This window comes from Microcebus murinus, chromosome 11 (assembly GCF_040939455.1).
Source record: "Microcebus murinus isolate Inina chromosome 11, M.murinus_Inina_mat1.0, whole genome shotgun sequence".
Classification (NCBI taxonomy): domain Eukaryota; kingdom Metazoa; phylum Chordata; class Mammalia; order Primates; family Cheirogaleidae; genus Microcebus; species Microcebus murinus.
This window is the reverse complement of record NC_134114.1, coordinates 43,449,483-43,473,139: the sequence shown is the minus strand read 5'-3', so window position 1 is coordinate 43,473,139 and position 23,657 is coordinate 43,449,483. Positions and strand designations below refer to the sequence as shown.

Below are 23,657 nucleotides of genomic sequence, written 5' to 3'. Positions count from 1 at the left end.
GGACTACAGGTGTGGGCACCATCATGCCAGGCTAATTTTTCCTTTTTTTTGTAGAGGTGAGGTCTCACTCTTGCTAAGGCTGGTCTAAAACTCCTGGCCTCAAGTGATCTTCCTGCCTCAGCCTCCCGAAAGTGCTAGGATTATAGGCATGAGCTACTGCACCTGGCTGAAGTCTGACTTTTAAACAGTTTTTTTTAACGTATTGTTCATTAATCTGAAATTAGTATTTTCATTTAGAATCTTTGTTAATGTTTACTAGTATATTCTTATTGAGGCCTGGAATGTAACATGCTAGTCTTTTTCAAGCCAAGATACAATCCATGATACCTTACAATTCTTCAAACATACATGCAGTGTTTAGTTGAGTGTCTTTGTGATGGCTTTGTTCCTTTTTAATATATCAAGGAGTTTGGCGCCTCTGGCACTGGATGACTGTTTCAGAGTCTCTGTACCCACACCTCCCATAAGAGTCAAGAATGAATGCTCAGGTTCATGAAGAAAACATGGTGGTTCATGATGAAAACAAAAATAGGGGGACATTTAACTTTTTTTTTTTTTGCTGTCAAGCATTCAAAACTCCTTGTCTATTTTGTGAGAATCCCTATTTATGTGGGCCTTGGTGGGAGGCTTGTGCCCAACATCAGAAGCCTAGGTGGGTGACACATTCTTTCTTCCTACCTTAGCACTGAGGGTGTAGGCAGACATCCTCCCATTGGTTGTTTGTATGTTTCCACCTAGGACTTTGAATCTTGAGTGAAGGATGCAAAGGGGAAGGGACAGCTTAGAATTTCTTGTGACAAAAGTGGTGGCCTACAGGAGCAAGGACACAAGTACATAGCAGCGGAAGTATCCAGAGACCATGGTACTGGCAGACTTTGGGACTAGACTGTTTTTGGGCATGACCTCACTGTGGTTCCTTCTGTGTGTGCTGCATGGCCTCCTTTCCTGCCTTTATCTCAGTCCCCTCATACCCCCACCAATCTTGGTTCTTTAGCTCTTAAATTAATTTTGTGACCTATTTGATATCTTTAAATTCCTTTCCGGTTAAATTAGCTGGAATTGGTTTCCATTCCTTACAACTGCAACTAAAAAATAGATTGCTATAACAAGCAATGCCTGTAGAGTGAGCAAACCTGGGGCAGTTTGGGCCTAGGAGCTAGTACAATGATTTTTATGTGTATGTGACTGCCTGAAAGCAAAGCAACAAGTCAGACTGGTCTGTAGCAATCAGAGATACAGAGGATAGATTTGAGTTCAGGATCCTTGTAGTCCCCAAGGTATAGGAGCAGAGTCTACCAAGAATAAGTAGTAGGCAGGTTACATGTGGATCCAAGGTTGAAAGTTATATATTAAGCTATGAAATCTCACTGATTCCGGGGTTATGTTATCAACACTACCGTCTTTGCAAAAGATGCCAGTACATATAGGTGTGTTAAGTAGAATGTTGAAATATACTGTCCTGAGTTGTAAAAGGTAGCTCCTGGTTATTGATAGACTTTTGTTTTGTAATATCCTTTTTTAGGCTTTTTTGTTATTAATTTATGATAATTTCAAATCCATGATTTATCTTTCTATTCTGGTCCTTTATTTGAGGTCATAGTTCCTGTATTTCATGTTTTCTGTCAGATATACCCTTCCCCTTATATTTCTTTGTTTTATCCACTTGGTTTTCACCAACTTGTCTTTGAACTTCTCTTTTTTCTTTAATCTTTACTCAGTGTTTTCCCTATGAATTCATAATGCCTACTTATTATCCACAAGCTTCCTTAAATAGGGAATGGAGCAAAGGACTCCAGAAATACCAAAAAAGCAAAATTCACTTAATGCTCCCATTTTAAATAGGAGAGAAAGTTCTTTTAACCAGAGAAGGTGGATTGAACAAGAGTAGTTCTAAGATATTATTGATCTAGAAACAATATAGATCATGTAGGCATTAATCAGTTTTTCTCATTGAATTCTAAAATATAACTTGTTAAGAAGGGTGGGAATGTGCCTTGAGAAGCAAGTTATAACAGTAGAATTATAGAAGTTGTTGAAGAGGTGGGGAATTTTCTCTCTGAGTTTGTGAAATTGATAAGCTCACAGACTAGGACACGTTTCGTGTGAGCATCAGGAAGTATAGTCTATTTAAGCATTTTTACGCAATTCATGTCCAGTCAGCATTTTACCAGTTGCTTAACTAGCACTTATGTTCTGCCCTCTTCTTAGCATTATTTTGTGTTTTTGGTCTCTGTTAATTAGATCCTGACACATGCTGCTTCTTCCTGTCCTCCTTTTCCTCTTCCTTTCCCTTCTCTGGTATCGTGGAGTGCATATTGTATGCTTGGCATGGTGCTAAACACTTTAGATGTGTGACCCTATCTATACTTTATTTAGGAAGACAAACAGATAAACTAGATATATTGTTCCAAATGCTGTAATAGGATGTGAATTCAGTGCTGTATGAGCGTTAGGAATTAACTCTGCTTGAACTAGTCAGAGAATAGTTTACTCCAGAGGTATGAAACTTAACTTGAGTCTTGATGTATCATCAGGTGTTTGTCAGGCAAGGAAGGGAGAGAGGTTGATCAAGGTGATCAAGGTGGGAAGGAATCTAATTAAAAAGTTTTGTGTCATTTACATAGGGAGTTGTGGGAGGTGAGGCTGTGAAAGAATTTGCCTTTTATCTCTGTGTCCCCAACATCCCGCACAATGCCTAGTATTCATTGAGAAAATAGTGCAAAGGTTAGCCAGTGAGGGCTTCCCTTCCTTACTTTGAAAGAGTTAAGCAATAATCACCCCACCTCTATCCCCCAGTTAAGATGACTCAGTCCTTCCCACATCAGGTGAGCTGCAGTTACCTATGACGTGAGCTCAGTACTGGAAGGACTATAACAGAAACAGGGTTTAGAGTGAGGTGGGCCTGGGGTCTATTCCCAGCTCTCAGTCACTAGTACTTATGTGACCTTAAGCAAATTGCTTACACTTTCTGAACCTTTGTGATGTCATCTACAAAATAAGAAGCTAATATTTTTGTTTTTAGGTATACTGGTCACCAAGATTAAGCAGGTATTTATTCAGTCTCCTGCAATGTAGTGTTCAAATTAAATGTGCCTGTTCTTGGAGATACAGTGAAAACAAGACAGATAAGCTTCTTGTCCTGGTGGAGCCTATACAACAAGCAAATAAATATTTTTTAATTTTTTAGAGACAGGGTCTCTATCACCTGGGCTAGAGTGCAGTGACGTTACAGCTCACTGCAACCTCAAACTCCTGGGCTCAAGCCTCTTGAGTAGCTGGCATTACAGGTGTGTGCCACCACATCTGGCTAAATATTCTTATATCTCTGCTTCTATCAGACTAGGATCAGCAAACTTGTTCAGTTTAGGGCCAGATAGTGAATATTTGTGGTGTATACCAATCTGTCGGCATTGCCTAATTCCGTGATTGCTGGGTGAAAGCAGCCACAGAGAGTATGTAAATGAATGCATATGGCTATGTTCCAGTAAATATTTATTTATGTATTTATTTATTTTTGTTTGTTTTTTTTTGTTGTTTTAAGTGTGTACCTTCCCCTCCTCCCCCTTCCACCTGTCCACCTCTCAATAACAGATTTTTTTTTCTTAGACATTTTGGTTACAGTGTGTATCTTTGCCTCTCCCTAAAAAGGGATAGAGGTAATCCCTTCCTCCCTACAATGCTCACCACATCCTTAAGATGTGGATCTCCACCCCCTCAATCCCTGTTAAACACTACCATTTTTTGAGCACCATAGTTTTAATCAATCTGTACCAATTTGATGGCGAGTAGATGTGTAGCCCATTTTCCAGGTCTTATGTTGTCTTGCTTTGTATTACGGGCTTAAGCTTAATCCAGGATAGCATGAAAGGTGCTAGCTCACTATCATTTTTTAGGATTGAGTAATATTCCATTGTGTGTGTTCCAGTAAATATTTATTAAAGCAAGTGGTGGGGTTTGACCTGCAGGCCACTGTTGTTAGACTCTCAGTTTCTTGAGGGCAAAGACTATTATTATTAATTCTTGTACCTCTGTTACCTAGTGGTGTCTGATATTTAGCAGGTCCTTATATTGTTGCATTGATCTGAAGTCATCATACATAGATGAGCACAAGTTAATAAAAAATTCTGTTAATTCAGGTCCTCTGAGAAGAGGAGGAGCTGTCAAGAAGGGACTAGATATGCAAGGAGATTTAATGCCAGAGGGGGGACTGGATATCCCAGAAACATAAATGGTCATGGGAACAGGAGATGATGGAGTGAGCCTTCATATTGTGATTCAGGTCTGACCTCAGTGAAAGTGGAGAGGGAAAGAAGAATTGGGTAGGGCGAGTTAAGACTGCAGGATGTAGTTCTGAAAAAGGCTTGGCCAGGCTGATTGGGAGTCCCCAAGCAAAGGTTGCTGCTAGAGGAGTCCTGTGTCTTCTGGAAGGATTGGCTTGGCTCCTTACTCTGCTGTGCTCCTTGATGTGTCCATTTCTTGTGCTGCACAGATCTACTTCCCCACACATATTGGGGCTTTCTTCGTGAGGGGAAACCTAGAAGATGGAAATTATGAGGAATACTATAGCCCTTGTCCCTGCAGCTGGTCTCATGGCTGCAACTGGTGCTCATCCTCTCCCTCCTCCACGACTCTTTGTGAATCCTCTCACCCGCAGTTATCAATCACTGTGGCAGGGCTTGTGTGCCTTACTTGGTAGTATGACACAAAAGCTCATTCCTGAGGATCTGGACCCTTGATACTCACGCACTTTTGAGGGTAATGGTTCTGCACAACCCATTCACAGTTACAATGGGACAGGGAAGTACCAAGAGGTGCCCTGTGGATCTCTAGGTGCTATGGGTATTCCTCTCTGCCCCCATTGTATAAGCACAGCCCTCCTTCCTATTGGTTAGGGTCCATTACCTTTTCCATGATAGTGATTCCTCTTATCGCTTGTGCTCCCTGGCCATAGTAGTCCAAAGTGCCCTTTTCGTGTCCCCTTTTGGGCACAAGACTGCAAACTGCAGAGCCCAGAGTTGTGGGGATAGGAAGCATAAGGTCCTTCAGTGAGTCACTAGGAGGGCCACTCCTGCTTCTACCCTTTGGTTCCCAGTACATGTGTTCTTCCCAGGGGGCTACAGCACTATGTTCAGTCCTCTGCCTTAATTCATGTACTATTCATTGTTCTGTATGTCTGGCTTATCTCCAATACAAAACTGTTCTTGATTACTGTATGTTTATAATAAATCTTGAAATCAGTTAGTCTGAGTCCTCCAACTTTGTTCTTTTTCAAAATTGTTTTAGTTATTATAGTTTTCTTCACTTTTCCATATAAATTTTAGAATCAACTTGTTTATTCCTATATAAATTCCTGCTGGGATTTTCAATGTATTTATGTGGAATCAGTAGATCAGTTTAGGGAGATTTAAGATCTTAACAAAATTGAGTCTTCCAAATAATGAACATGGTATATCTCTCTACTCATGGTGTTTAATTTCTCAGCAGTGTTTTATAGCTTTAAGTATACAGACTTTGTTTCCTTAGATTTAGATCTAAGTAGTTTGTGCTTTTTGGTGCTGTTATGAATGGTGGTAATTTTCTCTGTAAATCCTGTGCATTTCCTTTTTTAAGACATAGGTATTTTATATATTTTTTTCTGTTGCAAATAGAATTTATTTTATAAATAGTTATTGTTAATCTAAAGTAGGAGTCTCTTTCAGATTAGCTCACATCTCTCCTTCTTAAAAATACTCATTTCATCCTTTACTTAGAAGGAATTCTTTATTCATATAAAATAGGAAAGATTTCTGAGCTTGGTATTCAAAGCTTTCCTTAGTTTGCCAACTATTTTTCCAGCTTCATCTCCCATTCTCCTTAAACACTTTATGTTCCTGATACACCTTCAAGCAGTATTATGAAATGTGATTATTAGCAGTTTTTCAGCATTTAGGTGATATGATACTATATACCACTACTGGGCTGGAAAAGTATGTTGAATGGGTTTGCAGAGCACAGTGAAACTCAGCAAATTGCTATGGATTTGCCTAACCCACAGGTTTCTGTGTTATATCAGTCTCAGAGAGACCAGCTTATATAATAAGCAATATCTCGCTGGGTTTTTTTTGTTGTTATTGTTTGTTTATTTTGGTACAAAGTCTTTACAATACTGAGGCAGAGTCAGATGGTCAAAGATGTTGATGTTGTAAATTCCTGCTGATACATCCACAATATATGCTTAAAAGTCTCAAAAGGACTTTAAATCATTGTGAGATCTGTCATTTATCAGTCAAGTTTATTAAGATTTATAAACTATGTTTTCCTTGTGGTTTAGATGCCCCAGAATATTTTTATTCACTGATTAGGTAATAAATTCTAATTTGTTTCAAATAAATTCACCAAAGGATAGTAGTTCTGGTATGAATTATTTTTAAATTGCTTTTCTCCAACCAATACGTGGTAATGGTTGTGGCATTAGGAGACCAGCGTTGTTTTCTTGGATGATTAACTGTGGCCAATTGCTTTTCTGGTCTTAATTTCTCAACTGTACAAATGTGGAGTTTGTTCTAGACGATTTCAAAGGACTTTATAATTCTGAAATCCATGATCATGTTAAGATTACATTTATAGTTTTTAAAACAAAACCAAATGTAGTCCACTAGAGGGAGTTCTGCCCTTTTAAAATAGTCTCAAATAATTTTTTTTTGAGAAATAATATCTTTCATACAAGAGTGCTGTAAACTGTATCTGAACAATAGCAAAGCAAATACCTGTTTACCTACAATTTGAATCATCTCCTGAGAAGCCATCAGTATCTTGACTTCTATGTTAATTATTCCATTGGTTATATTATTTTATCACTTAAGGTCGTATCCTTAAACAATATATTGTTTTTATTTCTGAAATTTCTGTTTTGGACTTTAAATAAGAAATATCAGAATATGTATTTTCTTTTACTTATTCGTTTCTCATGATTTTTGATATTCATCTGTGTGAATGTGTGTAATTATAGTTTATTGAATTCTTGCAGCTATATTGAGTTCTATTATATCAATATACCACAATCTGTTTATTCTCCTGTCAGTGCAGAGTTGAGTTGCTCTCCAGTTTTTTGCTATTATAAATAATGTTGTCATAAATATTTATAGACATGTCTCCTTTTTACAAATGCAAGCATTTCTTTTTTTTTTTTTTTGAGACAGAGTCTCACTTTGTTGCCCAGGCTAGAGTGAGTGCCGTGGTGTCAGCCTGGCTCACAGCAACCTCAATCTCCTGGGCTCAGCGATCCTACTGTCTCAGCCTCCCGAGTAGCTAGGACTACAGGCATGTGCCACTATGCCCGGCTAATTTTTTGTATATATATTTTTAGTTGGTCAATTAATTTCTTTCTATTTTTGGTAGAGACGGGGTCTCGCTCAGGCTGGTTTCGAACTCCTGACCTTGAGCAATCCGCCCGCCTCGGCCTCCCAAAGTGCTAGGATTACAGGCGTGAGCCACCGCGCCCGGCCCAAGCATTTCTTTAGGATACTCAGAGTTACCTAGAAGTGGAATTCATTTAGAGGCTATGTGCATGTTTAGCTTTACTAGGTAATGTCACGCTGTTTTCTGTAGTGGATATGCTGGTTTTTATTATAGTAGTATAAAATATTTGATATTGAATGACTTAAATTTTTGCCAATCTGATGTGTGTGAAATGATGCTTGTCTGTGATGTTATTATGAATTTTCTTGATTACTGATGAGATTGAATATCTTTATTCATCGTTCCTGATTCTATATCTGGAAATGACTGATACATGTGTTTTGGCTTTTTCTATAGAATTTTTTCCTTATAGATTCTTAATAGCTTAAAAATATATTCTGGATATTAATCCTTTATCAATTATATAGATTGCAAAGAGCTTTCATTTTTTTACTTTATTTGTCGTGTCTTGATGAACAGAAAAGTTCTTAACTTTTATGTAATTGAATGTATCAATCTTTTTCTTTATGCTGTATGGTTTTAATATCTTGCTTGAAAGGAGTCTATTCATTACCCAGTGTCAGAGAGATATTTTCTTATATTGTATCCTAAATTTAATTGTTTTGCCCATGATTTTTATTTATGATGCGAATTAGGAATTGTTCTGGTTTTCTACTGCTGAGAAATAATCTACTCAAACTTTAGCAGCTTAAAGTAACCATATTATTTTTGCTCATGTTTTTGTGACAAGAATTTAGAAAGAGCTCAGCTGGCAGTTTGCTCTTGCCCACAAGGCATCAGTTGGGCTGGAAAATTCACTTCTAAGATGGTTTCTTTCTCTACTCACAAATGTGGTGTCTTTAAGCTTCTTGGCCTCTTTCTTTTTCTACGTGAGGTTTTATCCTCTAAGGCATCTCCATGTGGGTTGAGAAATTAAAATAAAATCCTAAGTCCTTCAACCAACTAAACAGACCACCTGTTGGCAAAGGGGACCTCAGAGAAACCTTAACAACTGAGTTCCTGGCCATGAGGGGATGGGAGATTGGATATGCCTCATTATACTGCCTCCCTTGCTAACTGCTTTTTTATGCTCTCTTTCCTAAGTGTCAAACAGAAACCAGTCCTTTGGAAAGACTTGCTCAACCACTGATTTCAACCAACTGCCTGACACTGCAGCTGGACTCCCCTCCCTTCTTGTGGTTTGATACAACTGACCAGCATTTCTTCCTGATAAGAGACCACCAACCATGGACTGAACCTGGCCTGTTTACAGAGGTTGTGCACAGGATGCCTCTGTAAACAGAGCCTAATTTTAATGCATTTCAATGTTTAGTCTGCACCCCAAAGTGAACATGGGGCATATGTAACATGCGTATTTCCTTACTGCCCATGCTTACATTCGCCAAGTGAATATTCATAGCTCTTCCTATAACCTGTTGAATATGTATACTTAGCCATCCCATTCAGCATAAATTCCTGTCTCACCTTTCTTCCTTCTGTCAATAAAGAATCCTGAAGTTCATAAATTTGGCGAAGAGCTTTATTTGTTATAAAGGGTTGTGGCCTGCAAGCTGGCCAGGCTTTCCTGACAGATTAGGAAGTAGAGCCTCCATCAGAGACTGGAAGCAGGCTCTTCAAAGGAGAAAGAATGAAACAGGAATTTATGCTGAATGGGTTGGCTAAGTGTACATATTCAACATGTTATAGGAGAAGCTATGAATATTCCCCAAAGCAGGACACAAACATGCATATTAAACAAACATACATGTTACATACATTCCATGTTCAATTTTGGGTAGAAACCAAATATTTAAATGTATTACAATTAGGCCCTATACATCAAAAGGTGAAGCAGGGACATGAAGACAGACACTTGGTGTGCACCTCTGTAAACCAGCCAGAACCAGTCTGTGGTTAGTGGTCTCTTATCAGGGGAAAGTTACTGAAATCAGTCTCTTACTCAGTTTAAGCTGTAGTTATAGCTTGTGGAACAGGGCTTGGGAGATTAGTTAGTCAGCTTCTGGTGATTGTTGAGCTACAATTATATCACTTTTGCTTATCTAGAGGCCAGTGCTTGTTTAGCTGCTAGAGAAAAAGAAAAACAACCTTGTGGCAGTTAGAACATATTTTATTCTTTAAGTGTAGGAGTATGTGACTTACCCCTTGCTTGACATGGCCTTAGGTCTTGTTTATAATTTGGTATCTTATTACCACAGAGTTCATTCTGTCAGTCTTATGATCTCTATTTTAACACTTGAAAGTGCCTGCTTTTAGTTTCTGCTGGGCTACACTTCCCATCCTGCAGGGTGGCCAGCCTCTGCGCTGCAACCCTTTATAAGATATTAAAACTGTCGATTCATGATTTTAAATTGACAAGGACATGCCTCTTACAGCATAATGGTCTTAGGGTAGTCACCATACTTATATGGTGGCTAGCTTCTAAGAAGTTATGTCCCAAGAATAAGCATCCCAAGAACAAGTATCCCTAATAGATCAGAAGAGAAAAGTGCCAGATAGCTAAGGTCTATACCTGAAATTGGCATAGCATCCCTTTTGTTGTGTTTTGCTTGTCAAAGCAATCATAGGGCCCACTCATATTCAAGAAGGTAGAGAAATAATCTCATGTGGATTGGGGAGTATCAAAGTCACATCTTGGAAGAGCATATGGGATGGGAGATAGTGTTATGGCCATCCTTGGAAAATACAATTTGTCATAGTTTGCTGCTGACCACAATAACATTCCTTTTATTGTAAACTACATTCACTCCTTCCATCAAGACTATTAAGTTTTATCCCATTATGACATAAAGTATAGCAATCACTGGCCCATAGCACTTCTGAAATGTAATTGGATGTTTATCTGCCATTCCTTCATTAGGGCACAGTTGTGCTTTCTGATGGTGATTCTGTGTGGTTCTCGGCTCTAGCTCCTGGACTTTTGGCTCTATATTCTGAGTCCTTCTTCCTTTTCCATAAAGAAATGGCACATGTTTGCAGTGGAATAGCTTTCTTAGATATATCCTGCTTATAGAAGCTTGAGAGTCTTGGCTGTTCTTTTCAATTTGAAATATCCAAGTAGATATGATTTTCAGTTTTCATTTGAACTGCCCAAGTGGATGGTGATTCTGCTAGTACTATTGTTTTAAGAATGTTGAGCTTTCCTATGAATCTTAGTGTGGTTTACTCCATTGGTGAAAGTCACACTCATCAATCTCTTTGAGACAGGCTCTTCTGCTCATAAGTCTGCTATGGACCAACACCCTTAAGACTCTTAGAAACCTGTGGTATAATATGAAATATATTTGGTCTTTGTCTCCAGCTCCTGCCATAATACACCTAAAACCCCCAGAATTTTCTAAGTGATAGGAATATATTTTGTTATTTATAATCAACCTCTTGATAACTCCTGAGTTTATGCTCATGAGGTTACTTATGGTGGAGCCCCTGGATATCCTGGAAAATATCTTAGCCAGATCCACTTTTTCTATTTTCCGTATTATTACAGATGATAGTTTTACTGAAATTTATGCCACTATATAACATGGATTTTTTTCTACAGCTTCTCATAACAACTTCCTTACTATCCTTCTAGCCTCTGCTAAGATGTTTTCCTGAGGCCCTTCACTGCCTAGTCCTGATGCAAATGCCACAAGTTTCTGTTCTAGTTATCTGTTGTTGTGTAATAAAACTATGTAAAATTTAGTGGCTTAAAATAGCCATTGCAATTTTACATAATTGTGGGGTTAGGAATTCAGGAAGGGCTTAGGTGGGCATTGGTTGGGGCTGCTGAGGCTAGAGCAGATGACTTCTTCATTCACAATTATGCAGCTTTGGTACTCCTTGACATCAGTTTCTTACATGTGGTGTGTCATATTCTAGGGCCTCTTCCTATTACTTAGGCATCTCACAACATGGTAGTCTCAGAGTAGCCACACTTATTTTATGATGGTGGGTTTTCAAGTGGGAGCTTCATAATAATGAATGATATGAAAGCAAGAGATCCAAGAGGCAGGAAAAGAGTGCCAGCCAGGTAAGGGCTAGTGCTTCTGCCATATTCTTTTTATCAAAGCAATTAGAGGGAGCTCACCCAGACTCAAGAAGGTAGAGAAATGCACTATGCCTATTGATAGGGTAGTGGCAAGGTCACATTGTAGAAGAGCATGTGGGTGGGATGTAAAAATCTTTAGAAATGTAAACACCTTTGAAAATGTGACATCCTGTCACAGGGATGCAATTTCATTTTTTCTCCAGTGGATATCCAATTAGCCCATTACTATTTATTGAACAGTCCATGCTTTCCTATTGATCTGTTAATGTCTGCTGTGTCATAAAGTGTGTGTTTTAGATTCTTTTTGTCTAGCCCCACAATTCTTAACGGGGGCCTGTTTCGGAGGAGACATTTGGCAGTGTCTAGAGAAAGTTTTGGTTGTCACAACAAATGTATGTGTGGGGGTATTACTAGCATCCTGTGGATAGAGGCGAGGGTTGTTGCTCAACATCCTCCAGTGTACAGGACAGCCCCCTCTAACAAACAACTATCCGGCTCAAAATGTCAATAATGCTCATGTTAAGAAACCATGGTGTATGCCATAAGTATTGCTCTACTATATTACTTTCATTAGCCTTGATATCCAGTAGAGCAAGTCACATCATTTTATTTTTCTTGTTTAAGAATGTCTTGATTATTTTTGTCCTTTTGTGTCAATGTAAATTTTATAATCAGTTTATCATGTTTCACAAACAGTTCTTTTATTTTTATTAAAATTTCATTGTAACTATATTTTATGGGGAAAATTGACATTTTATGATATAGATTCTTATTCAACAACCTGATATACCTATCAATTTAGTTTTTTATCTTTCAGTAAAATTTTGTAATGTTCTTTTTAAAGGGCTTACAGATCTTTTGTTCAAGATGGTTTGCCCTCTTGTCCAGTTAGTTGTGAGACTTTTTGGTAAGTTGCTTTTCTTCTTTTGGGCCTTAATTTTCCTAAGTGGAAAATGTGACATCTGAACTTGATCATCTTTAATAGGTGAAAGATTTCATGATTAAAATGTTAGGATTAAATTAACTTTCAATGCACAAAATAAAAGTAGTCCACTGGAGGGAGCTCTTCAGCTCTCTTATCTCAGGCAAGGTCGTCAGGCTGCTGTGAAAATAGAGAGCACACCTACTTGCAGATATAACTCATGGCAAAGATCTCATCTCAGTGTGGAGGAAAAAAAGTGACTCCCTGACACCTGTTCGGTCACAGTTTTGCAAGTAAGAAATTCTGCTTTGGTCTTTGGAAGATTGTGATTTAGAGAGACCTGTAGTTTCCAAAGGATGCACTGACAGTTTGTGAGAGAGCTAAGCCTGGAACTTGGGTCCAAAAATTTTCATACTGTAGTTAGAGGGAATGAAGTGGGAGGGAGTAAGCAGTGGCTATTAGTGGTGGGATGGAGGTTGAGGTTGTGTTTAATTTTTAATGAACTGAGAGGTGGGTGATCTGTGAACTCCTGGAATTATATGCAATATTGTATGTATATGTGAGTGTGTGTTTGCATTCATGTGTGCATAAATGCTGTACTTTGGCTAGAAATAGAACTTTTGTTACAATTGTTGAAATTGGATTGGACTTTTTTTTTTTTTTTGAGACAGGGTCTCACTTTTTTGCCCAGGCTAGAGTGAGTGCCGTGGCATCAGCCTAGCTCACAGCAACCTTAATCTCCTGGGCTCAAGAGATCCTATTGCCTCAGCCTTCTGAGTAGCTGGGACTACAGGCATGTGCCACTATGCCCGGCTAACTTTTTGTATATATATTTTTAGTTGATCAATTAATTTCTTTCTGATTTTAGTAGAGATGGGGTCTTGCTCTTGCTCAGGCTGGTTTCGAACCCCTGACCTCAAGCAATCTGCCTGCCTCAGCCTCCCAGCATGCTAGGATTACAGGTGTGAGCCACTGCGCCCGACCTGGATTGGACTTTTGTAAGCCAGCTTTTACTTACAAAGACGGTTACCTTTGACGGACTTTAGAGATCATTTAGTTCGTATTCTGGAATCTTTTGGGAACACCTGCCTTGATAACTTGATTACCAGAATTTAAACTATCGCTCAGTTTATTTATCTTTAACTGGATGTAGTGATTTCTAGACCTCATTTTTTTTCTTACTGACTCAAAACTGACTTTTAAAATAAAGTTGCAGTTATTAGATATTCTTTTCAGAGAAGACGAAACTCAATTTTTCTCCCTTAGTCATTTCACTGTTTTGAAATGTTTTTCTATAGTACTGAATGGGAGAAATTATAATTTTTCTCAACCCTCATAATATAGTTGGGACTCTTGCAATAAATCAGCAAGAGAAAAACAAGCAAGTTTGTCAGAGCATGCGATGTACATCACGCAGAACTAAAGCAACTCAGGACAACGGCTTAGAATCCCAGTTTAAATGAAATCTTCAATAAAATTTTAAAAGTAAGTTTTAAAGTAAGTTTTAGAGAAGTGCTAGGATAAATGAAAGCAGTTTAGGCTTCCAAAGGTAGGAAAATTATGGGAAGGTAAATTTATGGGGAAACTAATGAATAAAGTTTGCTCAGATTCCTCTGGTGCTATCTCTAAACTGATAAAGGTGGTAAAGGAGAATTTACTTGCTGTCTTTCTGTGGCAAAGCAAGGGAGGATAGCAAGACCTTAAGAGTTGTCTTTATAATTCTGTCCTGCTTTTAGGTAAACAGAGGGAAGGTAGAGAGCTTTTCTGCATCTGCTTCAAAATGGCCCGTAGGTCAAAAAAATTATTTATGTCAAAGAGGCATGTTTTGAGGTAACATATTCTGATTTCCTTCAATAGCCTTGTATTTGTGATTTTTCTGATTTACCTGGATACAAACTTTCCTTGAAAACTATAGACATTTAAAAAATTCTTTGCTTCTGCATTTGCCTTAAGAATAAGATCTTTAGTTATTTGGATTTTTTCCTATGGATATCATGGATGAGATTTTCAGCTTTTATTTTGGCTTAAATAAATAAAAAGTCAAAATAAAAACCAATATCCTGCTGACTCCTATGTAAACATTAAGAACTAGAGTTCTTACATTGCTTTTGCAATGCAAGCAATGTTCTTACATTGCTTTTGCAATGCAAGCAATTTTCTAACAAGCTTACAGAAAAAGATTCTCTGATAAAAATAATGTATTCAATTACCTTTTTGCTCTTTATCAGGTATGGTGTAGTCCAGTTTAAAGAGCATTAGAATTTTCCTAGACTTCTGTGTGTTAGTCCAAGGAGTGATGCTGTGGATCCACAGGAAAGCCGAGAACAAGAAAGAGTATAGAAAGGCAGAATGAGGACACCGGGTAGATTTCTAGCTCCAAGATGATTTGTAGATTGAAGCTTCAGTCTCAGTGTGATGTGTTGAATATTAAAGGGAAGAAGGATTAATCTTTATTAGAAAGAGTTATAAAAGTGAATACTAGGCCAAGTGATTTTTATGTTAATATACCCTTTCTTAGCAAATATTATTGAGGATTTCTTTATCAATAATTTCTATTTCTATCTGTATACAACTTACCATTTATAAATTTTAGCTAGAGTTATGAGGCCGTAATGATGGCTTAGCCTAGTAGCCCATTGAAAACATCTTTATATCTTTGCCTCTCCCTAGCAAGGGTTAGAGGTATGCCCTAAAATGTAACCAAAATGTTAAGAAAAAAAGAAAAACAAATATTTGTCAGATGTGGGGCAGGTGAGATGGGGGAGGAGGGGTTGGGTATATACATACATAGTGAGTGTGATGCACACCGTCTGGGGGATAGACACGCTTGAAGCTCTAACTTGAGTAGGGAGGGGAGACAAGGGCAACGTATGTAACCTTAATGTTTGTACCCCCATAATATGCTGAAATAATAATAAAAAAGAACATCTATAATCATGAAAGTCAAGTAAGAAACAAGTTTTATTTATTATTTTAAAAATATATCATATATTCATTTCTTATTTTTCTCCATAAATGTTATTTGATGGACATAATGAATGAGTATTAAAAAGAAAATCATGTTATTGTTGGGTACAATTAGCCATGTGTAATAAATAATTTGATTAAATATGAACCCATTTATTACCTGAAGTTTGGAATTATTGTATAAATTCTCAAGGATACAAGAAGTGGGGATTATTGTTGAAATATCCATGTCTCTCACTGACTGCAATAATAGAGAATTTGTTCTTGGTTTTTAGATTTCCTCCTTCCTCACCCCTGAAACCATATCCAAAGAAGCCCACATACCAAAAGGATGTTATTAAATTTCCAGAATGGAATGATCCCCCACTAGGCACTTCACAAGAGAACATCCCAGTGAAGCCAGTTGTGATGGTAAGTGCTGTGACTGAAGGAAGGACGAGGCACTGGTGACAGAGGGAAATCATCTGTGAACCCCCATTCTTGGTTCACTTTTTTCTGTTTTTTGTTTTTTTTTTAATGAATATTGATCTGAAAGTACTTTAAAATAATATCATACCTACCAATAGCCAAGAGACCAGTAATAAAGAAAGGTGGCTCTTATGCTTTTTCACTCTTGTCTATTGACATTTTGACTGAATACAGTCAACTCTTGGTATCCATGAGGGATTAGTTCCAGGACCACCACCCCACCACCCCACAACCCTACCTTGTAGATACCAAACTCCATGTATGCTTAAGTCCCTGATGTAAAATGGTGTAGTATTTGCACATAACTTACACACATCCTCCCATGTACTTTAAATTAGAGTACTTATAACATCTAATTCAATGTAAATGCCACGTAATAGTTGTTATACTGTGTTGTTTAGGGAATAATGAAAAAAAATGCCTATACATGTTCAGTACAGATACAACCATCCATTTTTTTTTTTTTGAATATTTTTGATCTACAGTTGGTTGAATACACACATGAGGAACCTATGGACATATGTATGTGATAGCAATTTTCATATGTTCTGACTGAGCAGGTTTCTGTTAAAACTTCTTTATATAGTAAGAAGGTTAGGTCATGGTAACCCAACACAATATATGAAAAAAGGTGGATTCTTCTAGTTTAGGAAAACCTCCGCTTGTTGTAGAATTGACTACTTCTTTTTTTGTATACTTTTTGCTTAAAATATCCCCAGTAGAAGATTACTAAGACTGAGATAATGCTAACAAATAAAATAGAGAAAAACTTTTATAAGGAAATTTTAAAGAATGGTACTAACACCAATATTTAAAGTTAATCAAGTCTTATAAGTCTAGATGTCCAAAATGTTTTTTTGTTGGCAAAGATAGGATATAACCCTTTTTAGGTAGTGTAATTAAAAGAAAAATTTTTTTTTCCCAAAGAGGTTGTATTATATGTCTGTTTGGAGAGAATAGTTAAGAAGTTTAGGCTTCATCAGAGATAATACAAGGATAAGAGTGACACCAGTGACAGAAAAGAGGACTCTAGAAGGGCTTGTAGATTTGTCAGGAATGGTGATGAATTTGGATTAAAATATATTTGATGATATAGATGAGTTATATTAAAGGGAAACGTATAACAGATAGATGGAGATAATGACCCTGATACTTCGACAAAGAGGTCGGATTTGGAATTCATTTACTCAATGAAGATTTATTGAGTGTCTCCTGTGTGCCATGTGTTTGCTAGGCTCTACAGACATGCTAATATGTGACACGATGTTTGCTGTAAGAGGGCTCATAGTCTAGTAAAGCAGGCAATGCAAAATAGACTATAGCAGTCCACTGATGGACGAGGGGGATATGTTCCATGATCCCCAGTGGCTGTCTGAAACCACAGATAGTACCAAATCCAGTTGCTGTCAGTCAGGACACATTTCCATGCATGTCTTCCACTCACAAATTTTATGCCTTTTCCACCTTAACTAGACACTTATCATGCACTGTGGCCATAACTTTTGCAGTTTGAGGTACAACAGCAAAACGACCACAAATTTCTTTTTCTTTCTCCGCAATTTCCTTCCCCGAGTGATGAAGTGAAGATTTGTTTTTATCATAAATCTTAACAACCTCTCCATAGGATTTTTTTCTTTCCTTATTAGAAGTGAAGAACTTTTACCTTTTCGCTTAAAGGAAGTACTTGATTGCTTCTCTTTGGCATATTCAAATTGCCAACATCACTACTCTGGGGTTTTGAGGCCATTATTAAGTAGAATAAGGATTTCTTCAACAAAAGCACTGTGATACTGACAGTCACAGTCAATTTGATAATCAAGTGTGCTAAGTAACTCATGGTCAGGGAGCGTGTGCAGCATGAATCTGCCGGACAAAGGGAGGATTCGTGGCCTGGGCAGGATAGAGCTGGACATTGTCAGATTTCATCATGCTCAGAATGGCACACAATTTAAAATTTATGAGTTGTGTATTTCTGTAATTTTCCATTTTCAAACTGTGGTTGACTGCGGGTAACTGAAACTGCAGAAAGCAAAACCTCAGATAAAGAGGGACTAACTATATTAGAAAACAAAGCAGAAATATTCTGAAAGAGTGAGCACAAAAGGTACTTGGGGATTATTTAATTTATTTGTAATGATGAGTACTTAGTTTTGTCTTGTTGATAGTTCCTATCCTAGAAAAAGTTTAAATATAAGCTCCATGAACTTGGGTACATTTTTTTGAACATTTGTATTTAACACCTCATATGACCCCATATGTACAGTGGTTATTCAGTAGGCATTTTTCCATTGTAAGGTCATCTAGTATTGTTTATAAGAAAAAGATAAAATCCTATATTAAATTGATATGTTTTCATGTCATTAATATAATGACTTCCCTTTTCTGTTTTACTTGGTCCTGTGAAGTTAAAATTTTCATGGTGTCATCACTAGGAAGACCGAGTGTTCATTAGCACATTTCAGTCCACTATTTAGGGCTTTGCACCAATGATAGCAATTTTTCAATTTTTAGTTTTAAAGTTTTCAGGAGCCTTAAAGCGGTATACACAGCCCCAGATTCTTCAATTCCTCCTCTCCCTCCCCACCCAAACCTTAGATTTCTTCTCTGTATCCGTATTTCTTTTTGTAACTTTTGTCTTACTTTTTCTCATCCTTTCTTTCCCCTTAAATGAAGTTATAGAAGTTTGAGCTCCCTGCTTTTTATATATAATTCCACTAAGGCTTGGGCTGCTACTTGTTGAGGATTATTCACAGGGAGAATGACAGAACAGGATATGTTTCCCGGTGCGGCCTTGATGCAGTTTTGGGAATGATGAGGTTAATAGTCAATACACAAAACATTCATCTTTCTTAAGGAATTTGAACTTGTGATTCATTTTTTCTACGTTACTTTTTTCCTATCTCTGCCTCGAGTTTGCTTGTTGTTTCTTGTTTTTGTCCTGTTTTCTCTCTTGTCTATCTATCATATAAAATAAAATAGAGCAAATAAAATTATTTGTTGTGTTTGCTCAGGGGCCAGTATAATGTAAAGGGTGAGTATGGACTCTGGGTTTGAATCTTGATTTCTCCAGTTACTAGATATTTGAACTTGTTTCTCTGTGTTTGGGTCTGAGTTTTTTAGGATAATAGTACCCTCTGAAGTAGAGTTGTTGTAAGTATCAAGTGAGTTCATACCTATAAAGTGCTTAGAATAGTGCCTGGTGCACAGGTGCCCAGTAACTGTTAAGCATCGTTGCTATTACTTATTTATTTTGTAGAATTGTTTATAGATAGAGAAATAGGAAAACAGATTATCCATAATATCCAGAGAGAAATACTGTTAACATTTTACTGTGTATCCTTTTTTCTACGTATATTTTTAACACAAAAATTAAATCATGCTGAGCTGTTTTGTAGCTTATATTCTTCAATTAGAACAGTATGTTATGCCCATTTTGTCATGCCATTAAATATTCAATATTTTTAGTATCCACATTATCTAATTAATATGAAAGTAATATATTTGTACAGTCCTTTACTCTTAAGTATGTATGTGTGTTTCCAGTTTTTAAATATATAAACAATGTAGTAAGCAGTACCTTTATAGATAAACATCTGAATATATTCATGAGTATTGTTTTAGGATAAATATTTAAAGTGAATTTGCTAGGCAAATGCATGCCTGCATTCAAAAACAAATCTGATTTGGATACTTAGAAGTTCACACATCATATGGCCTTTGAATTTCTTTTGTAATTCAGTAATTCTTCAAAAATAAGAGCAAAACCAAAAACCAAATCAAAAACAACTTTCTTGCTCCTTTTTTCAAATTGATAAAATTTTTCTATAATGTTACTTTTGTAAAAAACTATTATAGAAAGTTTTTGAAATGACTTATATGGTTTGCCTTTTAAAGGTCAAAATTCTTCTATGTGATTACCCAAAGGAAGGTTTATGCCCTTATAGCCTAAACATGAGAAACATGGTACTGAGAATATTGAGGAGGTAAAGTTGTATTATTTGGGGCAAATCATTCAACTTCTCTATTCTTTAGGTTTTCCCCTCTGGAGACATGAGTCCATTCCTTTTCTTCTACTTGCCATCTTCAGCTGTCCTTGTGGAGCTGAGCTCTTATTGTTCCCACCTTTTGCAGACACCTGAGATCTACAGGCTGTTTCCCAACATTGTACTTACTTGATATTTGCTTATAAAAAATAGAGAATTCTTGAAAGTGGTACATTTTAATTTTATTTTAAACAATTACTCAATTTTGGACAGTGTGTGAATTTGGGTAAGTATTCCTACAGGAAAAGTTAGCTAGTTAATACGATGATTATTGCCATAGCTCTTTTGTAATTCATGAATATTCATTTATAATATGGCATAATCTTAAGAGTCATTCTTCTCTGAGGTCCATGTAAAGAAAGTTTATATTTTTAATTATTTTAAATCAAATTATAAATGACCAAATCAAAAACATTTCTCATAAAAGCATACTACTTTATATTGAACTATTTTTTCTCTCTCTTTCTACTCCTTCTCTCCCTCTTTGATACTCCCTGTCCCCCTATTAGAATTCTGAGATGTGGTACAAGCGTCACAGTATTGCTATTGGAGAGGTGCCGGCTTGCCGTCTTGTCCACCGCAGACAGCTGACAGAGGCCCATGTAGAAGAGATATGGAAGTCTATGACATTATCATAGTATGTGCATTTGATACTAGTGGGAAATTATGGTGATTTTTTTTCTATTTTGTTTCTTTACCACTCTGTTTATTTGATATGCTGGAATTATGTATAAAAATCTCAACTTTGCATTATTTGCAGCTGTGCTTAGCAAACATGATTTTACTGAGCTCTAGGGATTTTCTATTGCCATTTATATTAAAAATAGGAATTTAAAAGTTCTTAAACTTTCTAGTAACACTGAAATCTTAAGTTTAATAAAATACGTAATGGAAAATTTGGTCTCCTAGATATTTGATGTGTACTATAGGTATAATTAAGGGTAATAGTGTTATAGCAAATTTGCTTTTTCTCATGAAGATGTAGTAATAACAGTTTCTTACCATAGGATAAGCTAGTTTTTTATATATATATATATATTTAGTTACTAAAGCATTCAGGGTGTTATTAAATATTTGCTATTAAATATTTTCTAAAGGTGAAAGGATATCTTTTAAGTTTGTGTTTTTATACTGTACTTTTATCTTTTTTGTCCCACAAAGATTGGGTAAAGTACATGAACATAATACATTTTAAAGATTTATTTTTTGTAGTGCTAGTTTTTTGGTAAATAATGATTTTTTAAAAAATAACAAATTAATTTAATTATTTATCTTTTTAGCTTACAGAAAATCCTTGGCTTAGATTCCTTAGAAGAAGTTTTAGACATCAAACTTGTCAACTCCAAGTTCATCATGCATAATGTATATAGTGTTAGCAAACAGGGAGTCGTTATCCTTGATGACAAGTCAAGTAAGTACATAAATACTATTTTGTTCCTGGTTGACCCAATACATTGGCCACACACGTCCATCAGCTCCTATTTGACCTCCCTAAACCCTATATAAGTTTGCCTCTTCATTACATATATCCTTCTCCCACTTCCAGATACCTTGTAACTAATTTCTTAGATTAAGAAAATGTCATAGGAAGATGAGTATCCACTAGTATTTATCAGTCTCAGCAAAATCTATCCAGAGACTAGTCGTGTTGTCCACCCTGGGCATTAAGTGGTTCCATATTATCCCCAGGAAAACATCTGAAAAGTGAGCATGTTTAAGACCTAACTGAGAGCTTGAGTCAGTTTTCAGGCAGGCCCTGGGGTCTGATTGCATTTAGGGTTCTCTCTGACCTTTTGTCATTTTATGTTTATGTCATTTTTTAAAATAAGGTAGCTCTTTAAATTTTGAAGGTACTTAAATTTTTTATACCTTTTCCTCCAGGTCAGTCTATAAATTCAAGAAAAAAAGAGCCACCCAACCTGGTTTTTGATGTGTAAAAATGTGTTCATGGTACTTAGAGTAGGCCACAAATTCCCAGACTGATTTTAAAACATTGTATGGATAAGGACTGGACCAGAGTTGGGTGGGCTCTTTGATATGTTCTTCCTTTAGTTCAAAACCTAGATGCTAGGTATTGGCTGGAACTAGAATGATCTTTGAATGTGGGAAGATGGTATAACACTTTTTAGGTTTTTGTAAAATATTAAATTAGGGCTGGAGGCTCCTGGGCAGCAGACAGAATGTACCAGAAGGAGCCTGAGTTGTGAGAGAGCAAGAGGTTTTTTTAGACCATGTTTTTTTTTTTTTTTTGGCATATTATGGGGGTACAGATTTTAAGGTTTCAATAAATGCCCATTTCCCCCCCTCCCCCCTAGACCATGTTTTTTGACAGGAGCAGAATCTGTTTTTGAAACCTGAAACACTTCCCCTTTTATAGTTCCTATTAGGAATGGAGGACAAAAGGAGACAAAAATAGATTTGTGGTGACTTTATGGTTGTGAGGTTAATCTCAGTGTATAAAATTTTAATGCTTTTAGTTATCAGTTAGATGACTGATAATCTTTCATTTTACTAAGTAAGGTTTTCAGAAAGAAGAGAGCATTTCCTAAGACTCATTAGATCTAACTCAGTTCAAACAAGCCATCTTCCCAGTTTTACAGAAAGTAGGAAAAGGAAGTGAGTGCTGGCCTGTTTCATCAGATGTCTATGGAAGGGCCAGGAAGGAAGAGATTCTGTTTAGCTGGGATTATTTGCACCAATGTTAGGTTACTATTATTATTTTAAGGCTGTCCTAACAATAATAGCCTAATATTAATATGTCATGGAACTTTCTTGGCCTAAAGCATTTTGAAAATGGAAACATGTAAAATGATACTTATATTGGACCTAGAGAATTTACCTTTTTTAAATGGAGGTGTTTGGTGAACTTGTTCCACAAATGCATTTGATTACTAATGCTTTTGCCTTTTTTGTTTTTTCTTTTTCTTCAGTAATTCTTAGGATAAGTGATTTGTCTTTTGGTTTATTTGGAACAAACCATCAATTTTTGTTTTTTTACTAAATATTTAAAAGGTACGTCTTATCCTTAGAGAAATTTGTAGGCATAATTTATATGCGTGCATGGTATAACTGCTGGTAAGGAAAGATTTCCATCTTTTAAATATTCTGACACATAAATTGATGATTTGTGCTTAGCAGATATGTTTCATATTACTTGGGCAAGTAATACATTCTTATGATATCGAATATGTATATAATTCCTTGAGTTACATGGAATTGAATAAAACATCTTCTTTTTATTTTTATTTTTGTTTTTCCTATAGAAGAACTTCCTCATTGGGTGCTGTCAGCTATGAAGTGTTTGGCAAATTGTAAGTACTAATTATCTGCCAGTTTTGTGAAATTAAGAGAAATTAGTGCCCTAAATTATTACAGAAAAAATTTCTGCTCAATGAGCTGAACATTAATTTGACACCTGTGAGACTGGCAGTTAATTGTTTTGGGACTACTGTGCTTTTAGTGATAAATTTGTGACTTAATGAAAGGGCTGAATTATAGAATAGTTTTAAAGGGATTTGGTGGTTCCACTTTCTAGTAGATACAATCACACTACAGATGAAGTCTGCACTACTAATTGTTTCATCATGTGAAAGAAAGAAATTAGTTAAATATTACGTGTAATATTGTGACAGATAGCTACCTGTTAATAGTCTATAAGTTTTTATTTCTGCAACCTCTATTTTTATTCCTAAAACATATTCCTGAATATCTGCCGTATTTACATTATCAGTTTGGTCAGCCGATCCTGTCTATTCCTAGCTTTTTATAAGGC

General features: G+C 36.4%; 1 protein-coding gene across 1 annotated transcript in view; it reads left to right on the top strand.

Moving 5' to 3' along the window:
- Positions 1 to 23,657, top strand: part of DEPDC1B (DEP domain containing 1B) — a 93,204-nt gene that overhangs the window by 37,263 nt on the left and 32,284 nt on the right. Inside the window, exons 3-6 of the mRNA XM_012775640.3 lie at positions 15,650 to 15,785; positions 20,395 to 20,522; positions 21,166 to 21,296; positions 23,149 to 23,196. Of these exons, the coding sequence (XP_012631094.1) occupies positions 15,650 to 15,785; positions 20,395 to 20,522; positions 21,166 to 21,296; positions 23,149 to 23,196 (443 nt within the window). The remainder of the gene's footprint in view (positions 1 to 15,649; positions 15,786 to 20,394; positions 20,523 to 21,165; positions 21,297 to 23,148; positions 23,197 to 23,657) is intronic.